General features: G+C 47.5%; 1 protein-coding gene across 5 annotated transcripts in view; it reads right to left on the minus strand.

Moving 5' to 3' along the window:
- Positions 1–21,917, minus strand: part of Rps6ka2 (ribosomal protein S6 kinase A2) — a 263,912-nt gene that overhangs the window by 143,471 nt on the left and 98,524 nt on the right. Inside the window, exon 1 of one of the 5 annotated variants that reach the window (XM_052750792.1) lies at positions 2,045–2,059. The exons of 2 other annotated variants lie outside the window; for them this stretch is intronic. Coding sequence is in view for 2 of the 3 variants with exons in the window: in XM_052750787.1 (XP_052606747.1) it covers positions 1,632–1,730 (99 nt within the window). In the remaining variant the exon portion in view is untranslated. Of the gene's footprint in view, positions 1–1,631; positions 1,922–2,044; positions 2,060–21,917 lie in introns of those variants that run through there. 2 more of the 5 variants (XM_052750787.1, XM_052750788.1) reach the window with 2 other exon arrangements.

Here is a 21,917-nt window from a genome sequence, read left to right on the forward strand (position 1 = left end):
TTCAAGGCCAGCCTGGTCTAGAGAGTGAGATCCAGGAAAGGAGCAAAGCTACACAGAGAAACCCTGTCTCGAAAAACAAAACAAACAAACAAATCTTTCTTTTATTGTCGCCAACATGAACACACCTTGTCTGCCACCGTATTTTGGAGGCCTTTCTATAGCCCAGTTCAGTCCTCTTTGCTGAATCAGCACACAGGTTTCTAGAACACTCAGGGCCCTCCAAGTATTCTGTAGATGGCACATAGAGTTTGCTCACAGGATGGAAAAGCAAAAGCAAAACCCCAGAGACAAGGAACAGCACGATGAACTTGGCATTGTGATGAAACAGGAGATAAAAACACATCTGATAGGAAGGTAAATACTTCCATAATTTTTGTTCTTGTTGGCTAGATTTTGCAGAACCCTAGAAAAGTGAACGTTTGCTTAATTTCTCTCCTCATTAAGTTTAAATAGTCCTCCTCCTTACCAGATCAATAATTGTATTTGTCCAAAATTATTATTTTGCTCTCTGAGAGACACTCTAGTCCCTTCAACTCTGAGCTGGAATTTAGCAAAAGAAACTTTTCAACAAGCAATTCCCTGACTCTTTCAATATTATCCCTAGGCTTTACTGAAAGATACCTGGATCATCACAGAGTCCTTTGCGCGAGGGTAACACACTAAGGCTGAGACGGAGAAGTCCAAAATGAAATCTGTGAAATTGTTCCTAATGGAACAACCACACACACACACACACACACACACACACACACACACACACACACACACACACACACACACTGTGGGCCAGCCCTGAAGAAGGGGCATCAGTGTTCCACGAAACCTCTAGGTCAGTTGCCTGCCTTCCTTCACACACTTCACTTAAGCAGGTCACGGCTCTGCCATCTATGGACTCAGCAATGTGGTCTGAACACTGGGATGAGGATAGAGCTTAGTTGTTGACATGAAAAACACCGTTAAAACCACAGACGACAGGTTATGGACACCCACAAAAGAAAAGATGAGGGACCTGCAAAGGTCAAGATTTTCCAGCGTCCTTCGTGTTTCAGAGCCAATCTATCTCAAAGCTGAGGCTGCAGGCAATTGCGTCAGGCATTCTACCTCAGAGAGCCGGAGTGCACGAAACCCTCCTCACTTGCTTTGGTCAACTCTACACTGATCTCAAATACCCTGATCATCCACACAGAACCAGACCCAAGACAGCACCGGCGGGCGCCGGAGACTACAGAACTTGGGACTTGCGTGGAGCCTCCCAGAGAAACCCCACAGCACGCGGCAACCCAGCTACACGGACCGCACCCCTCCTCCTCTAAAGCCTTTGGGGAGTGACCCTGTATCCTGTGCACATAGAGGAGCACTAGAGAGAAATTCGCTGGGGTAGACTTCAGTCTCAGCAAGGACTCGCTCTGTGCAGTTGTTATGAAGTGCCAACATTTGGAGCTGATTTGATAGATTTTAACAACAACTGGACCAGTTTTCAAATAACTTCCCATGCCACGCTTGGGTCTAGGGTGATGATGCACAGGATTGTGAGAAAGGGCTCCGGTGGCCAAACGCCCTCGGGGCTCCACATGCCCACTCGAGGTACGGCGGGGACCCGCATCCTGCGCGCTCCCGGGGAGGGCCTTTACCTCGAGGCGACTCAGACTGGAGCTCTTGGAGCGCGACTTCTTGCGCAGGTACACGGAGAAGAACCTGCGCACCGTGAACTTCTTCATGCTTAGCTCCATCGCCCCGTGCCCAGCTGCCAGGAGCCGCAGGGCCGGCGGGCGCGCATCCCTGGCGCATCCCAGGCCGGGCAGCGCGCGGGCGGGCACGCGCGCCGGGGAGCCCGACGCGGTGGCCCTGGGCGCGGATGCGGGCTGCAAGCACAAAGGGCAGGCCGCGCGGGCCACCGGGCCGGGCCCCAGGATCACTCCCGCGGCACCTTCGCCTCCGGCCAGGAGTACCAGCTCCCGGCAGTCTGCCCCGCCCATAGACTACGCCCAGCGCCGTTCCGACCAAACAGAGAGCGCTACCGCGCCACGCCTACACGCCCACCTACCAATCAGTGTCCGCGGCTGGCGCTCTTTCTCCTTCAGCCCCATAACCCACTATGGACCACCCCACCCTCACCCCGCCCACCACCACCACCTCCAATCAGCGCAAGCCGTCCTGCCCAGGGGCGTCGTCCCCGTCGCCGCCTCCAATCAGCGCCCGCCGCCCACTCCTCCTTCTCCTACTACGCCTGCCCTCGCAGAACCGTACAGTGCGCTGTCACCCCGCCTACCTCCCCGCCCACTGCCACGGCCGCCAATCAGCGCCCACGCCCGCTGTATGCCTAATCTGCCGCTCCTGCCTGAGGCGCGCGGCTCTGGTCCTCTCCCCTGGCCTCATCTGTCTGAGCTGTTGTGGTCTCCTCTGAACACTCCTCCCCTCTCGGACCCCCCACAGTCTGGCATCATGCATTCCTTCGCAGAGCAAAACTTGAACGACTAAAGACCAGGCGAGCTAGAATCTAGACCGCGCGCAGGCTCCGGGTCGCTCTTCCCGCTGGTCCCTGCAGCCCCTTCTCTGGGAGCCATTGGAAGAAGACCCCGCCCGTATCTCAGTGTCAACTGCCTTCCTCCTGCTCGCGGTGAGGACGCCTCACGTGGTCGGGGCCAGCAGCTGAGAACAAAGACTCGCATCCGCTCTCCGTGACCTCCGGCTCCATTTATAGACAATTATCCACACAGATGACTTATCAGGGCCAGCAGCAGGAACATCCTGAGTCCCAATCTGAGGGAGCAATCAGAGCCTACTTTAACCTAAGTCCCAATCTTCCTAGACACTCAAAAAGAAAGGCTGAGCTTAATAAAGTCCTGCTGCCTGTGGCAGAGTGAAAGCGGACTGGACAAACACAGAGCAGCAGGCCTCTGGAGGGTCCTAGGCTTTCTTCTAAGTACAGTTGCCCTTGGCCTGACTTCCATGGCTACGGCCACTGGGAAAAACAGCAGTGTCCCTCTGCACTAAGTGGAACCCACTAGGCAGTTAGTTACTCAACACTTTCCCACTCGGACTGGTGGCAGTCGTAAGGGACACAGGAATCAGAAGACCCAACATGCCAGGCAGTCCACCATGTCATGGAAGACACCACAGAGGCTAATTACCTAGATTAAGAGTTAAAAGTCAGTCCTATTTAGAAAGGATTTGGGGGAGTGCTATCTGACGTGTGTGCAGAGCAGGGTTTGCAGCTTCAGCAGAGGCAAGGTACACTGCTATAGACTTGACCGAAGTAGCTCCTCGTGATGCCTGAGGGGCTTTCTAAAGATAAAACCAGGAGGGCAGGACAAGATCAGGTCCTCTCAGCAAGTCCTCTTGGTTGCCACCCCCAAGTACATGGAATGTTTATTATATTACAGCACCTGAGGGCAGGGCCTGGTCCTTCCTTAAGAAGAGTGTATATTTGTTGGGGGCGGGGGTGTACCTAGTCATAAACTACTTTGGAAGATTGGCTTCTGGGACTCCTGAATCAGCAAGGCCTTGGAGAGCTTAGGGCAGAGACTTCAGGGCATATTAGTTCCTGGTCCCCCAGATCACTGCTGCTCTCACACTGGAACTGATCTTGGTCTTTTTTCTATACTTGGGAACCCCCTGAGCCATGCCAAAATGCCCCCAAAGCCACTAGGTTCAAGAGTTCACCACTTCTGAGAGTGCTAGCAATTTAATAAGAAAATCTGGACAGCCAGAAACTCTCCAACAGGCCGGGCGGTGGTGGCGCACGCCTTTAATCCCAGCACTTGGGAGGCAGAGGCAGGCGGATCTTTGTGAGTTCGAGGCCAGCCTGGGCTACAGAGCGAGATCCAAGAAAGGCACAAAGCTACACAGAGAAACCCTGTCTCGAAAAACCAAAAAAAGAGAAAGAAAAGAAAAGAAAAGAAAGAAAGAAAGAAAGAAAGAAAGAAAGAAAGAAAGAAAGAAAGAAAGAAAGAAAGAAAGAAAGAAAGAAAGAAAGAAAAACTCTCCAACACACTGGAAATGAAGTTGAAAAGTAGGTAATGCAACTACATTCCAAAGCTAGGTTGGAGGGCTGCAGCAACACCCAGGGAGAGCCATGAGTGTTCCACCACAGCTAGCTGACCTGAGACTGGGGGTCAAGCTGAGGAAAGCATCTCTCTATGAGCTCTGTCCACCTAGAGCTAGGCTGACTTCCTGTGGTTTTAGCCCTTGCCTGAAGACCATGTCACCTGAAGAAGGAGTACAGTAGCTGGAACTCACTGAAAAGCAGAGCTGCTCTGCACAGGAATACTAATCCAGGCAAATCCTTTGAAAACTTCAGGATTTCCAGTCTCTTTCAGAATGTCACACCTGCTCTGAAGTTGGTCAGGGTACATCTAGAGTGAGTGCCACACATCAAGGATGGGGGGAGACTGGCCTCCAATGCAGCCTTCTTCCCCTTAAAACAGAATGACGGGAGGGAGACGCCTCAGACACAAAGAGGTGAAGCCCCTCAAAGATTAGAGGAAAGCAGTTTGACCAATGGGTTGATCATACTTCCACATGCCTGGGCCCCCAGCTCAGGAGTGAGGGCTGCAGTTGTGACCAGGAATTTAAGACGTAAGAGTAATACTTCCCCATCCCTACCCAACCCAGGGCAGCCACACACCATACAGTCTCTGTCCAGGTTTACTTGTGTAGTCAGAGAGAGCGGTAAGAAGTGATGCTGTGATGGCTGATTGTGGGAATTCCCACATAAGGAATGCTGACATCAGAGTACCACACGCACCTTCTCAAATATCTGTAATTCTTACCTGGAAAGATACCAAGAATGCAGGAGGAAGGGAGTGGAAACTAATGATGATAACACACTGAGAGAAGAAAAGTCACAGTGATAGAGACTAACAGGGAAGGGGGGACTAGGGTGGCACCGTCAGTAAAGAAAAGCAGAAAGCTCCAGCCACAGAGACGGGTGGAGGAGACACACGCCTAACGAGTGTAGGAAAGCCAAGAGAGCAGCAATGAGACTAAGCGGAGTAGGAATACGTGGAGGAGAACGGTACCCTCAGAGAGAAAAAAAGTGAGGCAAAACAGAGGAGGGCCTCTTCTGCCTCTGGATGCTGTCATGGTGCTAGAGCTGGGCAGCTGCTTGGAACTAGGAGGGACCCAGACATCATGCTAAGCACGACACAGCTAAAAAGTAGGAAACCTATGTTCTCGGATCATCCTGTTAAGCAGCCCCATCAACCAATTCTGGGGCCAAACTCCTTTGAGAACTATTTCATTGGAAGATAACAAATCTCTTTACTAAATTTTCCTTGATTTTTTTCAGCTGAAAGAACAGTATTTGATGCATTAAGTAAGACATTCATTCTTTACTTAGGTTTATCTAGATGTATCTAGTGATCAAATCTAAATTTTAATGAAAATTATTTAAAGGTGATTTTAATAGCTATGATACTTACAGAATATTGTGATAGAAAATGTAGTGGAGTTGTAATGAATTGTAACAGTAGGACAGGAGAATCACTAATATGAATTAACCCAGAAGCAGGACATGAAATGATCTCTCAGCCTCGGCACTGTGTTCTCTCTCTCTAGAGAATCACAGACCCGGAAGAGCTATCAACATATAGGTACCTTATGATTCCGGGGTCCACATCAACTTTAACCACAGTCTCAATGTGAGTACCCTGTGATTCCAGCACACAGACCAACTTCTGAGGAAGACCAGCACACACCTGGTCCATTTGAAGGTGGGAAGAGCAAAGGGATGCAGAGCATGACTTTTCAGACCAGGTAAGGAAAGAGGGGTGGAGAAAGAAAGAGCATCCTGAGAAAGAGCATCCTGTGCAAAGGCCCCGGGGTGGAAGACACTGATACTTGCCTCATTGTGTGACAGTTGGAAGACCATGACAAACAAAGACCTTTCCCAAACAAAGGAGACAGTATAAGAAACAATGGATGGCACACATCAGAACACATCTTCATTTTAGGACATCTTCCTGGCAATGGAGTACAGAGTAGAGAATTGGTAGAAAGTGGAAACTGTAGCAGGCTTTCTCGGATCACCAGCCCCCAAATCATGACACGGAGACTTATTAGTTATGAATGTGCAGTCTTAGTTTAGGCTTGTTTCTGGCTAGCTCTTTAAACTTAATTTAACCTGTTTCTCTTCATCGATGTTTTGCCTCAGGGCTTTTTACCTTTCTTTCTGTATGTCCTACTTCCTTGCTTCCTCCGTGTCTGGCTGGCAGCTTCCTCTCTTTCTCCCTCATTCTCCTCTCGAGCCTAGATTCCTCCTCCTACTCATTCTCTCTGCCTGCCAGCCCCACCTGTCCCTCTTCTGCCTAGCTATTGGCTGTTCAGCTTTTTATTAGACCAATCAGGTACCTTAGGCAGGCAAGGTGAAACAGCAACACATCTTTACATAATTAAACAAATGCAGCATAAACAAATGTAACACACCTTTACCTAGTTAACGTAATATTCCACAACAGGAAATGGTTTCTTTAGAAGAGCTCTGTGACAACCAGTGGGGGTGATGGTGTCTGGACAGATGGTAAGCTACAGTGGTCAAGGACATGGACAGGGAATTATGTGGGGACAGAGGACAGCTCCTGGATACATCCTCATCCCCAGGCTCTACTTTCATGTTTCTCCCCCAACTTCTTGGTGTCTTTAGCTCAAAGGCAATCACTCAGGGTAGGCATGGTAAATTCCCACGGCTCCCTGCAAAGTCATAGTTTCAATGTCACCTGTGTCTGATCTCAAGTGACAGTAAGATGAAAAAGAAAGACACCTGTGACTTCTGAGGGAAGAGAAAACAACTCTCAAATACAGGCACATCACTTTGTCAAAGTTTGGGATCATTTTCACACTAAAATATCTCATTTCCTTAAAAAAATACATAAAATAATACCTATAATCAAGAACTGAGACAATTTAAAAACTACAGGGAAAATGAAATCCAAATTTAAATAAGACCCATGATCACAAATCCAGTTGTAGTATAATAGGCCAACTGCCTCTGGTGTGAACACTCAGGTGTTAGGAATTTATTTTTGTGATTCCCTAATTGTTAATCAGTTCTCTCCTGCATACATTGGAACGTGACTTCGGGAGAAGGACAAGGAGGAATGATGGCGGCCACCAGGAACTGCGGCATTGTTCATCCTGTCTCCACTGGTTGCTGTGGTGCCCCCACCCAGTCCCGACCTGGAGACTGGAGGAACGTATCCAAGGGTGTTATCACACAGTGCATCTGCCTGGTGGGAAAGCCCTGGGAGCCTCAGAAACCGACAGTTCAGCTGAGAAACAAGAGGCAGCATCTGGGTTCACCATGATAAGGTCAAGCTGGCTGGATGACTGAGCAAATGCTGAAGGGCCAGGGAGCATGGTCCCAAAGACCACACCATCTGCTGAGCATGTATGTTAGGTGCTGTGTGGGGAAGGAAAGAGGGTGGAGGGTCTCAAGGCAGAGAGCTCTGGACAGCGTTTGCACATAGGGACTTTGAGGAGCCCTCGAAGCTTGGCCGGAACCCACCCTGGCATATCTAGCTGTCAGCATCTTCAGCCTGTTGCTTTGTCCTGCCCTCCACCCTACCCCTAGACAGCTGACGCCTGTCCTCAAACATCCTGAGCACACGACACCCATTCACCACACCACACTGAGAGCCAGGACTTCTTTGTAAGATACGGATGGTTCTGCACCCTACTGAAGGGATGCCCCTACCTCCTTGTTCACAAAGCAGTATCCCAACTCCTCACTATACCAAGGTCCTTGGGCCTCCTGCATCCTGCTTACCACCCTGCCCAATGCCAGACCCAAGCTCTGGCTTTCTTCTTGGTCCCTGAATGTGTGGAGCTCAGGGCCCTTGTTTCTGGTAATAACAGGGGAGGTAAGAAATAATCTCAAGAATTAATGGCCCAGCCAGTCCCTCCTCCATCTGTGTCAAGTCACCATTGACAAAAGCTGAAGCTGAAAACATAAAAGTTGTGACTGGGTGCCCAACATGAACAATCACAGACATTCTCTAGAGCAGTGGTTCTCAACCTCCCTAATCTGTGACCCTTTAATACAGTTCCTCATGTTGTGTTGACCCCCAACCAGAAAATTATTTTTGTTGTTCCTTTATGATTGTAAATTGCTACTGTCATGAATTGTAATGTAAATATCTGATATGTAGGATATCTGATATGACCCCCCCCCACACGAAAAGGGTCACACAACCCCCAAAGGGGTCACGACCCACAGGTTGGAAACAACTGCTCTAGAGAAAGCCAGGAAGTAAAGAATCCCTCAGACTTGGGACCAAGGAACACAGGTGTGCAATCACTAACCCAGAATCACAAAGAAATCCATATCCGTCCGAGGCAGCAAAGCCAGAATCAGATGTGTGATGACTCAGCTAGTGGGTGTCTGATGCAGACAACAAGATGGCCAAATGTAACATGTTCGAGGAAATTAAAGCAAGATGTACAAACACAATTATAACAGGAGACCACAAACGTGACAAATCAGATACAAAACCTAGGGAGGAACCGACATGAGTTAGATATGGCCAACGTAAGTGTGCTGCTCATCAGAGCAAGCAGACCTGCTTCATGAGTGAGCATCTGAAAAAAAAAAAAAGGCTCGTAATCTTGATTTCTACACATCATGTGACCCAACCTTTGCTGAAGCTCTCTGAGTTTAAGAACAGGGCTTTTGTGTGGCCCTTTTGCCAGGCCCTGCCACTAAGCCTGCCCACGCCTGCTTCTCTACTCATCTTAAGAGGTATCTCAGGACGGTAGACTAGACTTGCAAACGTTCTCAAGCCCCTCCCCTCCAACCTCTCTCACAAGTTACAGATCTGGTCAGAACTGGATCCAACCTTCACCACCTCCTGCCATCCTGTCACCAAACTGACTGAGCCACCAGGGACACCCACAGCTCCCCATGCCTTCTAAACAAAGGTCACTCTCCAGAGCATAGTTGGCTCTCCCTAAAGGACACGGGCTCCGACCCCTGCGTGTTGGCATCATCTGCAAAGCGCCCATGATGAGAAGGCTTGGCCTCTGCCTGGGCCATGCTTCCTGGCTTCCCTATGTCTGCCTTCCATTCCACAAACTCTGTTGGGTCCATGCTTGGTACCCTGTTCTGCCTGCTGTGTGACATTGCAGCTTTCCATGACCTTGCCTGCATCTCATGCTAACACCAAACAACTAGGCAACCAGATAAGCATCAGGCTATTATATTCTACTCCTGTTATTTCCAGGGATTTACTTGCTATGAAGGGCTGTGGTTTCCATCATTGCTTTATCTCTGCAGCACGTTAATCTAACAGGCAAACACAAAGAGCCGCACTTCTGCAGTGAAGACACCGAGGCCTGGCGAGACCGAGAAGGGCCATTAGTCAACTAAGAGAAAAGGGACTTTTCCTATCACCCCCAAGCCTGGGCATGAATTATAGAGGAACTTGTGGGGGGGGGTCAGGAAACAGGAAGCAGGTTGAAACTATAGCAGGAAGCATCCTGTAACTTGAAAGAGAGGGGAAAAGCTTTTCATAACAGAAAAGTCTAAGAAAGCTGGAATGTGTTCAAAAGAGGATGTAAAATTTTTGCTAGATTTTTTTTGCTAGAGATTTTCATCATTTAAAAATATTTCATAGGCATCAACAGCATAACACTAAGAACATCCATGAGGGACAGAGCAAACAGAAGCTGTGCAGGCCACGAATGGAGGGGGCTGGTACTCCTCCCCCTCCTCACATACACTCTATGGTCAGAGGACCTAGGGAGGAGTTCAGGACTAGGGGTGAGGTAGAGGGAAACTCTAAGCCATATGTCTGAAGACATTTGTAGGTTCGGCCTTTTTTGGGAAATACACAGATAACGCCTAAAGCAAGGAGAACTCCCCTTTTCTTGACTCTCAGCCGGTCCTGAGGGCTGGTGTGAACATCTGTCACATAGGCCACAGGTTTCCCTAGAGAATCTGGAGACAGCACCAGGGGCTACACAGGGTAAGAGGTATGTTAGTCTATCCCAGAGGTCATGGCCCTAAATGCCAGCAAGTGAACCAGAAATAGGCTTATTCTGAAGGAAACTCCCCTGCCTGGCATAAGAACTAGAAAGAACAGAGGGAGATGCCAGCCTGAAGCCAAAGGTCACAACACCTGTTTGTAAAGGTCCAGGTTGGGAATATGCAAAGCGTAGGCAAGATGACATGTATGTGCTTGCTGGACATGTGCCCTTCCAGTACATCCCATAATATACACAAAACTCCAGGGCATGTGAGCTCACAGTCTTGAGCTGATAAACTCCCTGTGAGCATGAGTCAGTGGAGATGACAAGTATTTGAAATTTGCATTAGAATGCCATAAAATATGCTCACTCAATTAATGCCTTTAGGGAAAAGAAAAAGACAGAATTCAAAGAATTACAAGTAAAATGAGTAAACTAGAAGCTGTAAAATCACCAAGCAGGTTTGTTAAAAGAAGTAAAATTTGAAAACTAAAAGTATAATAATTCATAAAACAACAAGAAAACAACCTGACAGATAGATACGTCAGTTTAGAACATAAAAAAAAAAGTAAAACATCAGTTTAGGGAAAGTCCTAGAAAAGGCTGGTAAAGGAGAAGTTAGAGCTGGTCCAGACAGAGTGTGAGACAGGAAACACACGAGGGCTGAGAGAGACAGAGGAAGGCAGTCCTGTACGCCCCCAGTCCTCCATGAGACAGAGTGAAAGAAAAGCGGAAAATGAGTCCAAAGAAGTAAGACCGCGGGTGAGAAAGCTTCAGAGCTGATGACATCCACCCATGGTCTATTCACGAAGATCCGGTGATTCCAAGGGAGACTGATTAGTAGGAAGAACCTCACACCCAGGCCCTGCATAGTAACCAAAGCAGAAATGGCCTAGGCAGCGGGAAGCAAGACAGACTTGACAGCGGAGGAACTCTTAGTGAGGGGCCAGTCACCATCTCAGAGACGGCACTGCGCGCCAGAGAGAAAGGAGCAATTTATACAAAATACTGAGAAAATCAGCTAGAGAAACAACTGCACTCAAACTCTCCCTGCAAAAGAAGTCATCTTCATGAGTAAGAAAGATGTTTGCTCAGAAGCAACCTGAGGATGTGCGCAACCAAGAAAACCTTAGGAGAAATGCTAAGCACACAAAAACTGGATAAACAGAAATTAAAATACTGTATAGCCGGGCGGTGGTGGCGCACGCCTTTAATCCCAGCACTCGGGAGGCAGAGCCAGGCGGATCTCTGTGAGTTCGAGGCCAGCCTGGACTACTAAGTGAGTTCCAGGAAAGGCGCAAAGCTACACAGAGAAACCCTGTCTCGAAAAACCAAAAAAAAAAAAAAAAAAAAAAAAAAATACTGTATAACGTGTGCATTTAAATCAAGTCACAAACAAAGTCCTGGTTTTAAAAATTCACACATATAGGGCTGGCAAGATTGCTCAGTGGAGAGAGACACTTGCTGCCAAACCTGACAATCTACATTAGATCACCAGGCCTCTTGAGAAAGGACTTCTGTAGGCTGTCTTTTGGCCTCTACACCCTCGCCTTTGTGTAAGTATATACTCCCCCCCAACACACAACACACAAACACACTAATAAATAAATGTAATAAAAAAGTTTAATAGAACACACAGGAGTGTGATCTGAGTTCAAGCCTTGTCTTTGTATTTTTCTGGAGATGAATAAAGAGATGAAATAATTTCAGGTGAAAGTACATTTGCTAAAGTTCTTAGAGTAATCCATAAAAATATACATCCAATGTAAAATTAAAAGCAATAAGTAATTGCTTATAAGAGCAATAAAAGCAGAAGTATAACATGAGAAAAAATTCAAAAGAAATCAAGAAGAAAATAAGACCCTTAAAGCCAGATAAGAAGGAAAGATGCCCTTGGGAGTGTCCGCCAGCATGGACCAGAGTGATCCTGCATTCTATCAGCCATTTCTCAGGATGGTACGCAGGAGGCAACCTGGAGAAATGAAGTCATAGCTCTCGCTAGGATAAGAGTAGGTTATCTTACCATGTACCATGAACTACTCCATCCCCTAAGCTTGTGTTCCTCAAATAGGATGCAGTGATGTGACTCCAGCATCCCTCTGGTCCTTCTGTGTCCCATTTGGGCCTGTGGAGCAGAAGCACAGTGCCCATGCAGCCTCATCACTGCCTGCTCCTCCAGTGGGGCAGCCCCTAGCTCCTTTATCCTGGAGGCTCCTGTTTCCTTCCACTATGCCCAAGCAATGCCAGACTGATTATTAGTCTGTAAACCAGGTAAGGCCAAGTTCTACATTTCACATTTTAAAAAGTAGGAGAAATATTTTTAAAACAATAAAAATTACAATCAATATTAGTATGCCAGATCCTCCATTTTAAAAGATAGACTGTCAAACTGGTTTAAAATGAAACAATTTAGCTATAGAGATATTGCTAAAGCAAGGCACATGGAAAATTTCAGACAGAAGAATGGAAAAAAGATATGCCATTCAATTGGCAATAAAAGAGACAAGGAATTAGCCTTGTACAAAAGCCCTGATAGACAAAAGACAATCACTGCTCAGTGATAAAGTCAGCCACAGGGCAGACGCAATGGCCTGAATTTGCATGTACTAGGTAAAACAGCTTCAGATGATACTGCCAATCACTGAAACAAAAACCACCTGACAAACCCACTATTGTTTGGAGAAACTGTTAACACTTCTCTCGGTAAATGAAAAAAAAAATCTAACAGAAAAAAAATCACTGCATATTTGAGTAATTAAATCACACATTTAAGAAAGTTGATGTAGTGTGCATGTGTAGTACACAATGTCCAGTTGAGTTATATAATTTTTTCAAGTGCACATGTATTTTTAAAAGCCCATATTGTAATTTAGGCTACAAGGCATGTATCAATAAGCTATGTAGAAGATAATCTCACTAGTAATTGCTGCTGTAAGAACTAATTTTTTCATACCACACTATAAAAATACTTCAGCTTCACAATTAAAAATAACTCATATGATTCAAATTTTTTTTTTCTGAGACAGGATGTCATGATGTAATCCAAGCTGACCTGGATCTTACTATGTAGACCAAGCTGGCCTCAAACTCTCAACAATCCTCCGGCCTCAGTCCCACTGAGTTCTGGGGTTACAGACATGAGCCAAGACACTTAGCTAGTATTGGCAACTTTAAAAGGTTTAATAATCTTGAATCAAATACTACTTTACAATAAAGGTTAAAGATTGCTTGTATTTAAGATATTAAAAACAGCTGGGCGGTGGTGTTGTGGAGACAGAGGCAGGCAGATCTCTGTGAGTTCAAGGCTAGCCGGGTCTACATAGCAAGTCCCAGGATAGACAGGGCCACACAGAGAAACCCTGTCTCAAAAAAACAAAAACAAAACAAAACAAAAAAATATTAAAGGTGTACAATTAAGTTGGAATTGAAAGTACTATAGCATTAAATGCTTCAATTAGAAAGATGTTTGAAACTTAATAAATTAAACAATGAGCCGGGCGATGGTGGCGCATGCCTTTAATCCCAGCACTCGGGAAGAAGAGCCAAGCGGATCTCTGTGAGTTCGAGGCCAGCTTGGGCTACCAAATGAGTTCCAGGAGAGGCGCAAAGTTACACAGAGAAACCCTGTCTTGAAAAAATAAATTAATTAATTAATTAAACAATGACCTAAAAAAAAAAAAAAAGGAAGAGGGAGTTCCAGAAGAATGGGCCCAGGTGAGCAGAAGGAAGAAAGTAATGCAAAGGTGTGCCTAAAATCTTAGTTTTCACAAAAGCTTGTGGGGTACTACAGGGAAGGATGGCCAACAGAGGTATGCAGGGCGGAAAGTCAGGGGCTCGCCCCTGCCATGTGTCTACTGTTAGCACAAAGTTTAATCTAAACAAATCACACAGTGGCCCTCAGGGAGAGGTCATGTGTCCACTGCAACCACACATTATCAAGATGCTACCACAGACACCTTGGAGCTTTTTCCAGATCGGTGTCCTGTGCTCTCTTTCTCTTTCAGGTTCTAACAAGGCTGTTGATCCTGTGCGAGCTCCATGGAAATCACCAGATCCAGGCCTGGAGACTGATGCTGCCTCTCCATGGAAATCACCAGATCCAGGCCTGGAGACTGATGCTGCCTCTCCATGGAAATCACCAGATCCAGGCCTGGAGACTGATGTTGCCTCTCTAGGCTTAACTCACTCCATTCTCCCCTTGCTTCCTGGATTCCAACCATAGGAGCCTCTTTTCTCTCTTCCGACATGGTAGGTTCCTTCCTCACTGTCTGCCAGGTACATACATCCTGCCACCCCCACGTGGCTCACATGGTACTTGTTCCCTCACCTGGAGAGGCACCAAATCCTCAAAACCTGCTCTCCAACATCAGTCCTTCAGAGATGCTCCCACCAGCCTCAGGCCTCCCTGCAGATGTTCCTCTGGTGGATTGAGCCTCTCCTATGGGAATGCTTAGAACTCAGGCATGTGTGTGCCTCTAGAGTGCTTCTATCCGACCAGGGACTCTGTGACGGTATGGATTAGGTCTGTCTTCCAAACCACCATACACACTGCCTGACATCTGTCCTGACAACCAGAGAGATAGCCACCCTGCTTTCTGGAACGATGTACTTTTGATGCAAGACAGAAGTACAGGAAGAGAACAAACTTGGGGATGGCTTGGACAATCTTCCATTCTCCCTCCCTTTCTCTTTTTAAGCCAATAAAATAACTAGCATATCACCTTGGTTAACCATGAATGGTAACTTCAGGTTGTGAAGGACACACAGTAGGTACTTTTTTAGAAAGGAACTTTTCAGCAGGGAACAGACTCCACCATTGTGGTATATCCGGGGGCTCCATGCTATATGATGGCTCTCAGCCCTAACACCATTTCTTTAACTCACTCTGTGACTGGGCTTCCTTCCTGGAACACCTAGCTGGGATTCTGGAGAGTGTACAGGAAGTTCCATACCCTGATCCTCTCACCATCTGCAGAATGCAATTTAATCTCCCATCTTCTTGGGAAAAGACCAGACTTGTGGCACAAGCATGAAGGGATATTGTGAGCAAATTTTAGTTTAGAAAATTTTGAGTAGCCTAAAAACATGAAAAACCCAACAGAAATCAAGGCCTTAGGAATTTATCACCTCCACATAGCATTAACATAAGCAGTATTACTATCTTAAGTGTGTCATTCAAAAAGGTAAGTGGCAGTCGCAACCTCTGGTACCAGGAAATATAACCTTATTTGGAAACAGGGTATTAGCAAATAAGTCCAAGTGAAGATGAGGTTATAACTGGTGTAGAGTTGATCCTAAATGCAACATGACAGGTGTTTTCATAACTCAAGCGGGAGAGAGCAAGGAGGGGAGAGAGGGGAAGAGGGGAGAAAGAGGTGGGGTGAGAGGCTGGAGTTATACACTTGGAAGAAGCTGAGGTGGGACGTGTCCCCTAGAGCCTTCAGAGGGAGCCGGCCTGGGCACAGTCTGTGTTCAGCCTTCTATAGAGAATAGACCTCTATTGTTCTAAGTGGCCCAGCTTGTGGAAGGTTGTCTTGGCAACCCTGGGAAACCGACAACATAAACTGCATTCTTTAAGACTAACTATTGAACTTCACACTGGACAAAAACGTGACCTTAACAGCACAGAAGAAGTATTCACCTTTCAAAGTTTACATGGCAGGAACAGTTGTCGCCAAGGCTGCCCATGGACAAGGGGACTGCCGTAGGACCAGGTTTCAGCTTCAGATTCCCCAGAGTCTTGCCCCCTGCTGGCAAGATGACGCAAAGTCGAGTGCTCCTATCTATTGCCCCAAACTCCTGGTCGCCTTGTATCCTTCCTCATTGGCCTGCCCACCTCCCTTCCCTCTCTGGCATATATCTGTCCATGCCCCTCCCTGCAGTAACCCTGTCTAACTTCCCTGGATCTACATAGAGATGGTGCCCAACGCCAAGTCCACCCTAGTCCACGTCAACAAGATAAGCAAGTCCAAAGCCCACACTGGACTCATACCTCTCCACACCTGACCATTTTTAACAACAAATTTTTCCATCTAAGTCCACCAAATGAACACTGACATTTATGTCCATAAACTTATAAACACAAACAACAGCTTACAAACATTAATGTTTCAGCTTTCACTTCCTTTACCCTTCAGGGGTGTGTGTGCAGCAGGGTGGGTTAAGTTAGTCTGCGTTTGCCTCCCAGGAAGCATTTGGTCACATCTGGAGATTTTAGATGGTGAGAATGGGAACTTCCTCACCGATGTCCAGCAATGGAGAGGAGATGCCACCTGACTTCCTATTGTATATAGGACAGCTTCCCATAACAAAGAATTACGTGTTCTAAACGTAAACACTACTGCTCCTGAGAAGCCATGATCTAAGGTGAGGTCACGCTGTTGCCAGCTCATCGTGGCCTCTCTTGCCAATCATCACTCTTCTGACATCTAACAGGAGTCAGGACCTAAATGTCTGTTAAGTGAACTTTCACATAATACATTTATAAAAGCAAAACTTCTTCACACATTTACCCCCAGTGTGGCGACACATGCCTGAAAATCCCAGTCTTTGGTGACTGATACAGGAAGATTTTGACCTGGCCTACACAGTAAGACCTTGCCTTAAATTTTAAAAATAAAATTTCAGTCACTTATCCAAAAGAGACATTTTTATTTTACTGCAAATGTTGTGTTCTAAAATGATCCCCAAACATGTTTTTAAAATGTCAGAGTGACTGTATGAGATGCATAAAGACATCGTGAAATTTGTATGTAAACACCTGAAGAACCCCAGGGTCCACCAGAAGCTGCCCAACATTCTAGAGAGGTGTGGCCTCCTCCTTCTCTCAGCTCTTCCACATAGAGCAGGTCTTGGACTGCTCCACAGCCAGTCCAACACAGCCAAAAAACAGCTGCAGGTCCCACAGCCTATGGTATGCCTCTCTCTCCCTGCCTAAGTGCACACTCTGCCCATTGGCTCCCAAGACATCTCTGACTCCCTGGCCTCTTGGAAGAAAGGAAAGCTAGCTGGACAGACAGACAGAATTAGGGAGAGGAGCCCTTTCCAGAACGGGAAAACAGGAAAAGCAAACAGCAAAGCACTAACTCACAGCAGCAGGAAAGTCACAGTCATGAATGACCTGAGAAGGATGGTGGAAATCAGGGTCAGAGATGGCCGTTCTTTACAAGTCCTGGAAAGTCACAGTCATGAATGAACTGAGAAGGATGGTGGAAATCAGGGTCAGAGATGGCCGTTCTTTACAAGTCCTGGCAGGAAGAGGGTCTGTAACTAAGTTCCAGATGCCAGCTCTCTGCCACAGAGAGTGAGTCAGCTAGGGAGGGCCTGCTCTGTTGTTTGCCATTCTTCAACACATGCTGCTGCCCTGCACACTCTCCGGGGCCACAGGTCTGTTTTCATAGCAGGGCTGCAGCCAAACAGGGGTCCTACCAGCTCCCACCCTCAGGACCCTCACTGCCTGCCCAGCATATATTCCTATCCCATGATGCTTTTGGAGCTCCATTAAGACTCTCAAGCCAGGTGTGGTGGCTCATGCCTATAATCCCAGCGCTTTGGAGGCTAAGGCAGGAGGATTGCTATGAGTTCCAGGCCAGCCAAGGTTGACAAGTGAGATCCTGCCTCAAAGAGTCCAAAATGAAACAAGAAAAACTGTAGGCAGCCCTTCCCCAGTTCTAACCCAGGCTTCCTTCCCTCTCAGGCACAGTCCCTCGTGTCTGAGGACCTTCGTGTGCCTGCTGGACCCCTGTATGTCCTTATTCGGCATGGCTCCCTCAGCTGTCCTCTGCTCCACACCCCTCCACCCCCAGCTTCAGGACTTGTGATTCCGGCAGCTTACACCCCAGGGCCAACCCTGTGTCTGCCTTTTCTGCTACTGAGACCGGGGACTCCAGGGTCTCTGGGCTCACTGCTCTCTAGCCAGGGCTTTGAAGCCACATACCCTTCCTCCCTTCTACTCACCTCCCGATCCACCCTTCCACCAAGCTGTGCCCACACCTTCGTCACCCCATTTCCACAGTGATGCTGGGGTCCAAAGTCAGCCCTCATGCTTGCAAGGCAGGTACTTTACGAGCTGAGCCAACTCCCCAGTCCCCAATTGCTCCTATTTTAAATTGTACAATGGAACATGCTTTTAAATACCACCCCACTCAGCCACTCTCCTCCTACCCTTCCAAACTCTGCTTAGAAGCAGGGTTTCCTCAGAAATTCTCATTCTCTCTCTCTCTCTCTCTCTCTCTCTCTCTCTCTCTCTCTCTCTCTCTCTCTCTCTCTCTCCTCTCTCTCTCTCAAACACACACACACACACACACACACACACACACACACACACACCAGACGTGTCCCCACCACATGTGCACTCACTCCTGTTTTCCACACCCTCTCGGAGCTCCTGGGATTCACTGTGCATTTCTCTAGTACATGATCACAGCTGTCACAACACCTAGTTCGTTCCTGTGCTTGTGACTAGCATGCTCCTTAGGGTGCAGATCACGACTCTGACAACCAGGAAGCAGGCCGGGGATGGACTCTCAAAGGAGGCTTCTTGATGGAGCCGATGGAGGAGATGGTATATTTGTAAGGCAGCGATCCTCACTCAGGGACAGGCTATCTTGGTCTTTCCTCCGTCCCCATGTGTAGCCAACTTTGAAATTTCCATTCTCAGCTCTCAGTGGCCTCCTGTCTGCAGCCCTGCTGACGGCTGCAGACATGATGTGTGGAATGCCTGGTGCTTCCGTCTGTCATGGGGACCACTCCATCACCTCCATCTCACCTGAGCTCCTGAGCCCTGTGATGGACATCTCCAGTCTTCAGACTCACAGTGTGAGTATCTGTCACAGGATGTATCTATACTCTTTACAACCAGCCACTCAGGGGCCCACCATTTCCTAGGCCTATATCACTCATGTGCAATGCCTCACAAAATCCCTGGGTGACTGTTGGTACCATCCCAAGCCCCTCTTTCCCTTCAGTTCATTCACATATCTCATCCTCCAGTCGCATGGCCACCAGTGTCAACCGCGCTAATCGCAGAGTGCTATTCAAGCATCCTGCCATCTGCCTTCAGCCATCTTCTAGCCTCACTCATACGGGACTCTGGGATGCACTCCATAGTGCACCACAAACTGTCACCCTTCCTCCTCTCTCTTCCCTTGCTAGGTTTCAGAATTGTATTTTAACATGGTGGGACAGGTAGAGGTCATGATGGATAGAGGGACTCTTCTTACTATTCTTTATTATTCTTTAAGTTGGTCTTAGTGTAAGCTAAGTGTTGTCGCCCTTCTAAGACCTAGCCTGAACTTCTACAGGAGTGACTTAGCTGTTAATCCTTAGAAACCCAGGGGCTAATTTTCCGGAGATGAGTCCTTGTTGCTGGGACTCATCAACTGAGATATCACAAGCTGCTGAGCATGGGTATCATTCTCCAAGGTGGGGTGGCAGGAAGGCTCCCTGACTTATGCAGGAGAGCTCCCATGCCACATTACTGCACATGGTTGCCAAAACATTAGTGTCCTACCAGGAGTGAGGACATGAAAAAGAAGGGTACTCTCTGGTTGTCTGGAGCAGGGAAGGATGGGGCAGGAAGAAGGGGCCTGACATCATCTTCTTCCACTGCTATTACTTTAGAGTCACAGAGAATGACACTTCCTCTGTCCTGTCTTTTTGGTGTGTTCCGTGGGATCCAGAAGGCTGACTTGGCTTCAGCCTTCTGCCCCCTTTTCCCTATGAAATGATCTGTAGAGAAAGTTCTCTTGAGGATCATGCAGATGACCATGAATTCTGCCTGGCCTGGGACTAAGTGGTAAGATTTGAGGTGTGTACACAGCAAGGCTCAGGATTTTACATCTAATGTGGAATAGGCTATTTTAATTTGGTAGTATATATTTTTCAGCACCCAGAGTTATGGTCCCTGGATAATTCCATGCAAGGGTCCTCTGATTACTGGGATAAGACCCTGATGCAACCATGTGACCACACAGGATTGTCTCAGAAATTGAGAAGACTATTCCCCAGAAGACATCACTGGACTGCATGAAGATCCTAGTTCAGACAAGAGCTCCTCTCTACCTTGCAATGTAGTACTTCTCCTACTTTATCTTATTATATATCTGCTTGGTTAAAAACAGAACATAGCCTTTGCTTCTAGAGTACCATCTGCAACCATTTGTACAATCCAGAAAGTGCAGAACAGTGTCCCAGCACGTGGGCAGCTGAGACTTTTTTTTAAACCAAACTATACAATGATTTCAGTGCACAGAATTATGTAAGTGTACCTGAAAACAGGTTACAGCTAGAAGAAAACAAGAGACTTGCGTTAATTTGCTTTGTGGATTTCTGTGCTATGCCATGATCTATAATACCTACCAGGCTACTTTCTTTAGCTTAACATTTCCTGTCAGCAGTAAACAACTCCACAGAAACACACACACACACACACACACACACACACACACACACACACACACACACACACAACTCAAAGAGAACAATGAAGTTTCTGTAACAGAGAAAATCCTTGAAGCACTTCAGATGTCACTTTGAAATACCGGTGACAGAATTCAACAGACATCAACAGTGCCACATGGCGCTAAACTTGTGTAGAATCCACGAAGGCAACAACAGGCCTGACAGAGAATGTGTGGGAGCCCCCTGGAGCCTGCAGGCTCTACGCAGTGGTGACATTGCGATGGCTGGCTTATGAGACATGGCCTGACTGTTCTTCAGTCCACAACATCGCTTCCCCGAGACTCTTAGGAAGCTGGCATTGCAGAAGAGGACTCAGGGCTTCTCCTCATTGCCTCGGACACCAGAGCCATAGGTCAGGCTCTCTCTCTGTCTTCACCCACTACAGCCTGCCATTGTGCAGGGTGGGAGCACAGGCCAGGAGCCATGTACCTGTGTTTTGATGGCTGCCAGGTCTGGCCAGAACCTGCATTTATTCCTCCTGTTAGGTTACTGCCACCACGGGGAACTGAAAGATTTTAAGGTTATTAAAACAGTCACTCTGAGGACTTTGCTCTTTGAATATCTTACTGAGGGGGAGTCAGAGCCAGAGCCAGAGGGCTGGATCTTCTCACAGAAAACCCAGCTGATGGCAGGCAGCAAGAGTCCTGTTGGGACCACAGCCTTCTCACCCTGTTCTGCTACTGTTCATAGTTATTTTGTTTCGTTTAAAATAACACGGTACCAGAGACTTGTTTCTATCTGCATTTCACACTCCAGTATTCTTCTACACTTTGCAAACTTTGCCCAGCACCTTAAATGAAACCCCTAGGGCACCTGTACGAAATGCTTGAACTCAGGCTGGCTGAATGCAGACTCCAGCACAGACCAGTTTGATCTGCTTTCCCACGAACGCTGGTCATTTCTACTTTGTTCTTTTCACTGAATCCCACAAAAAGGTCGACGTAGCATGAGCAACTGTTAACTGGTCAGCATTCCTCAGCTTGGCCATGCCCTGCTTTTTTCTGACAATCGTTCGCACAGTGACCACATCAGTGCTCCAGGACACCTGTTGCGAAAGTCCTGCCCACAGCCTCAACAGGGCCACAGGGTTTGGGAGATGCTGGTGCCTGTGATTGTTCTGGGATTCTGGACTTGGTACTAATTGGTGTGGAGTAAGGGAAACCTCCAGTAATTAAACAGGCACTTAAATTAAACTCCCAGGCCATTGGTTCTACTTAGGGATCCCTCAGACAGTTGAACCTCTCTGCCAACCTGCCCTGGCTGACTGGAGGTCTCCATCTCACCCAGTTCAGTGGTAGATGGCAAGCCAGCACACCCAGGTGCCACGACCTCAGACCCACCAACCGTGTACTGCCTGCCGCTCCTCTCTCCTCATGCATTGTGAGGCAAACAGTCCCCATACACTTGGCTTGTCCCTGATACTTGGGCCCAGGCACACCGGCCTCAGAGTTCTTGAATGGGCCACGAATCTGCACCCTTAGCGTTGTGAAGGT

This window comes from Peromyscus californicus, unplaced genomic scaffold (genome assembly GCF_007827085.1).
Source record: "Peromyscus californicus insignis strain IS unplaced genomic scaffold, ASM782708v3 Scaffold_22__1_contigs__length_63687245, whole genome shotgun sequence".
Classification (NCBI taxonomy): Eukaryota; Metazoa; Chordata; class Mammalia; order Rodentia; family Cricetidae; genus Peromyscus; species Peromyscus californicus.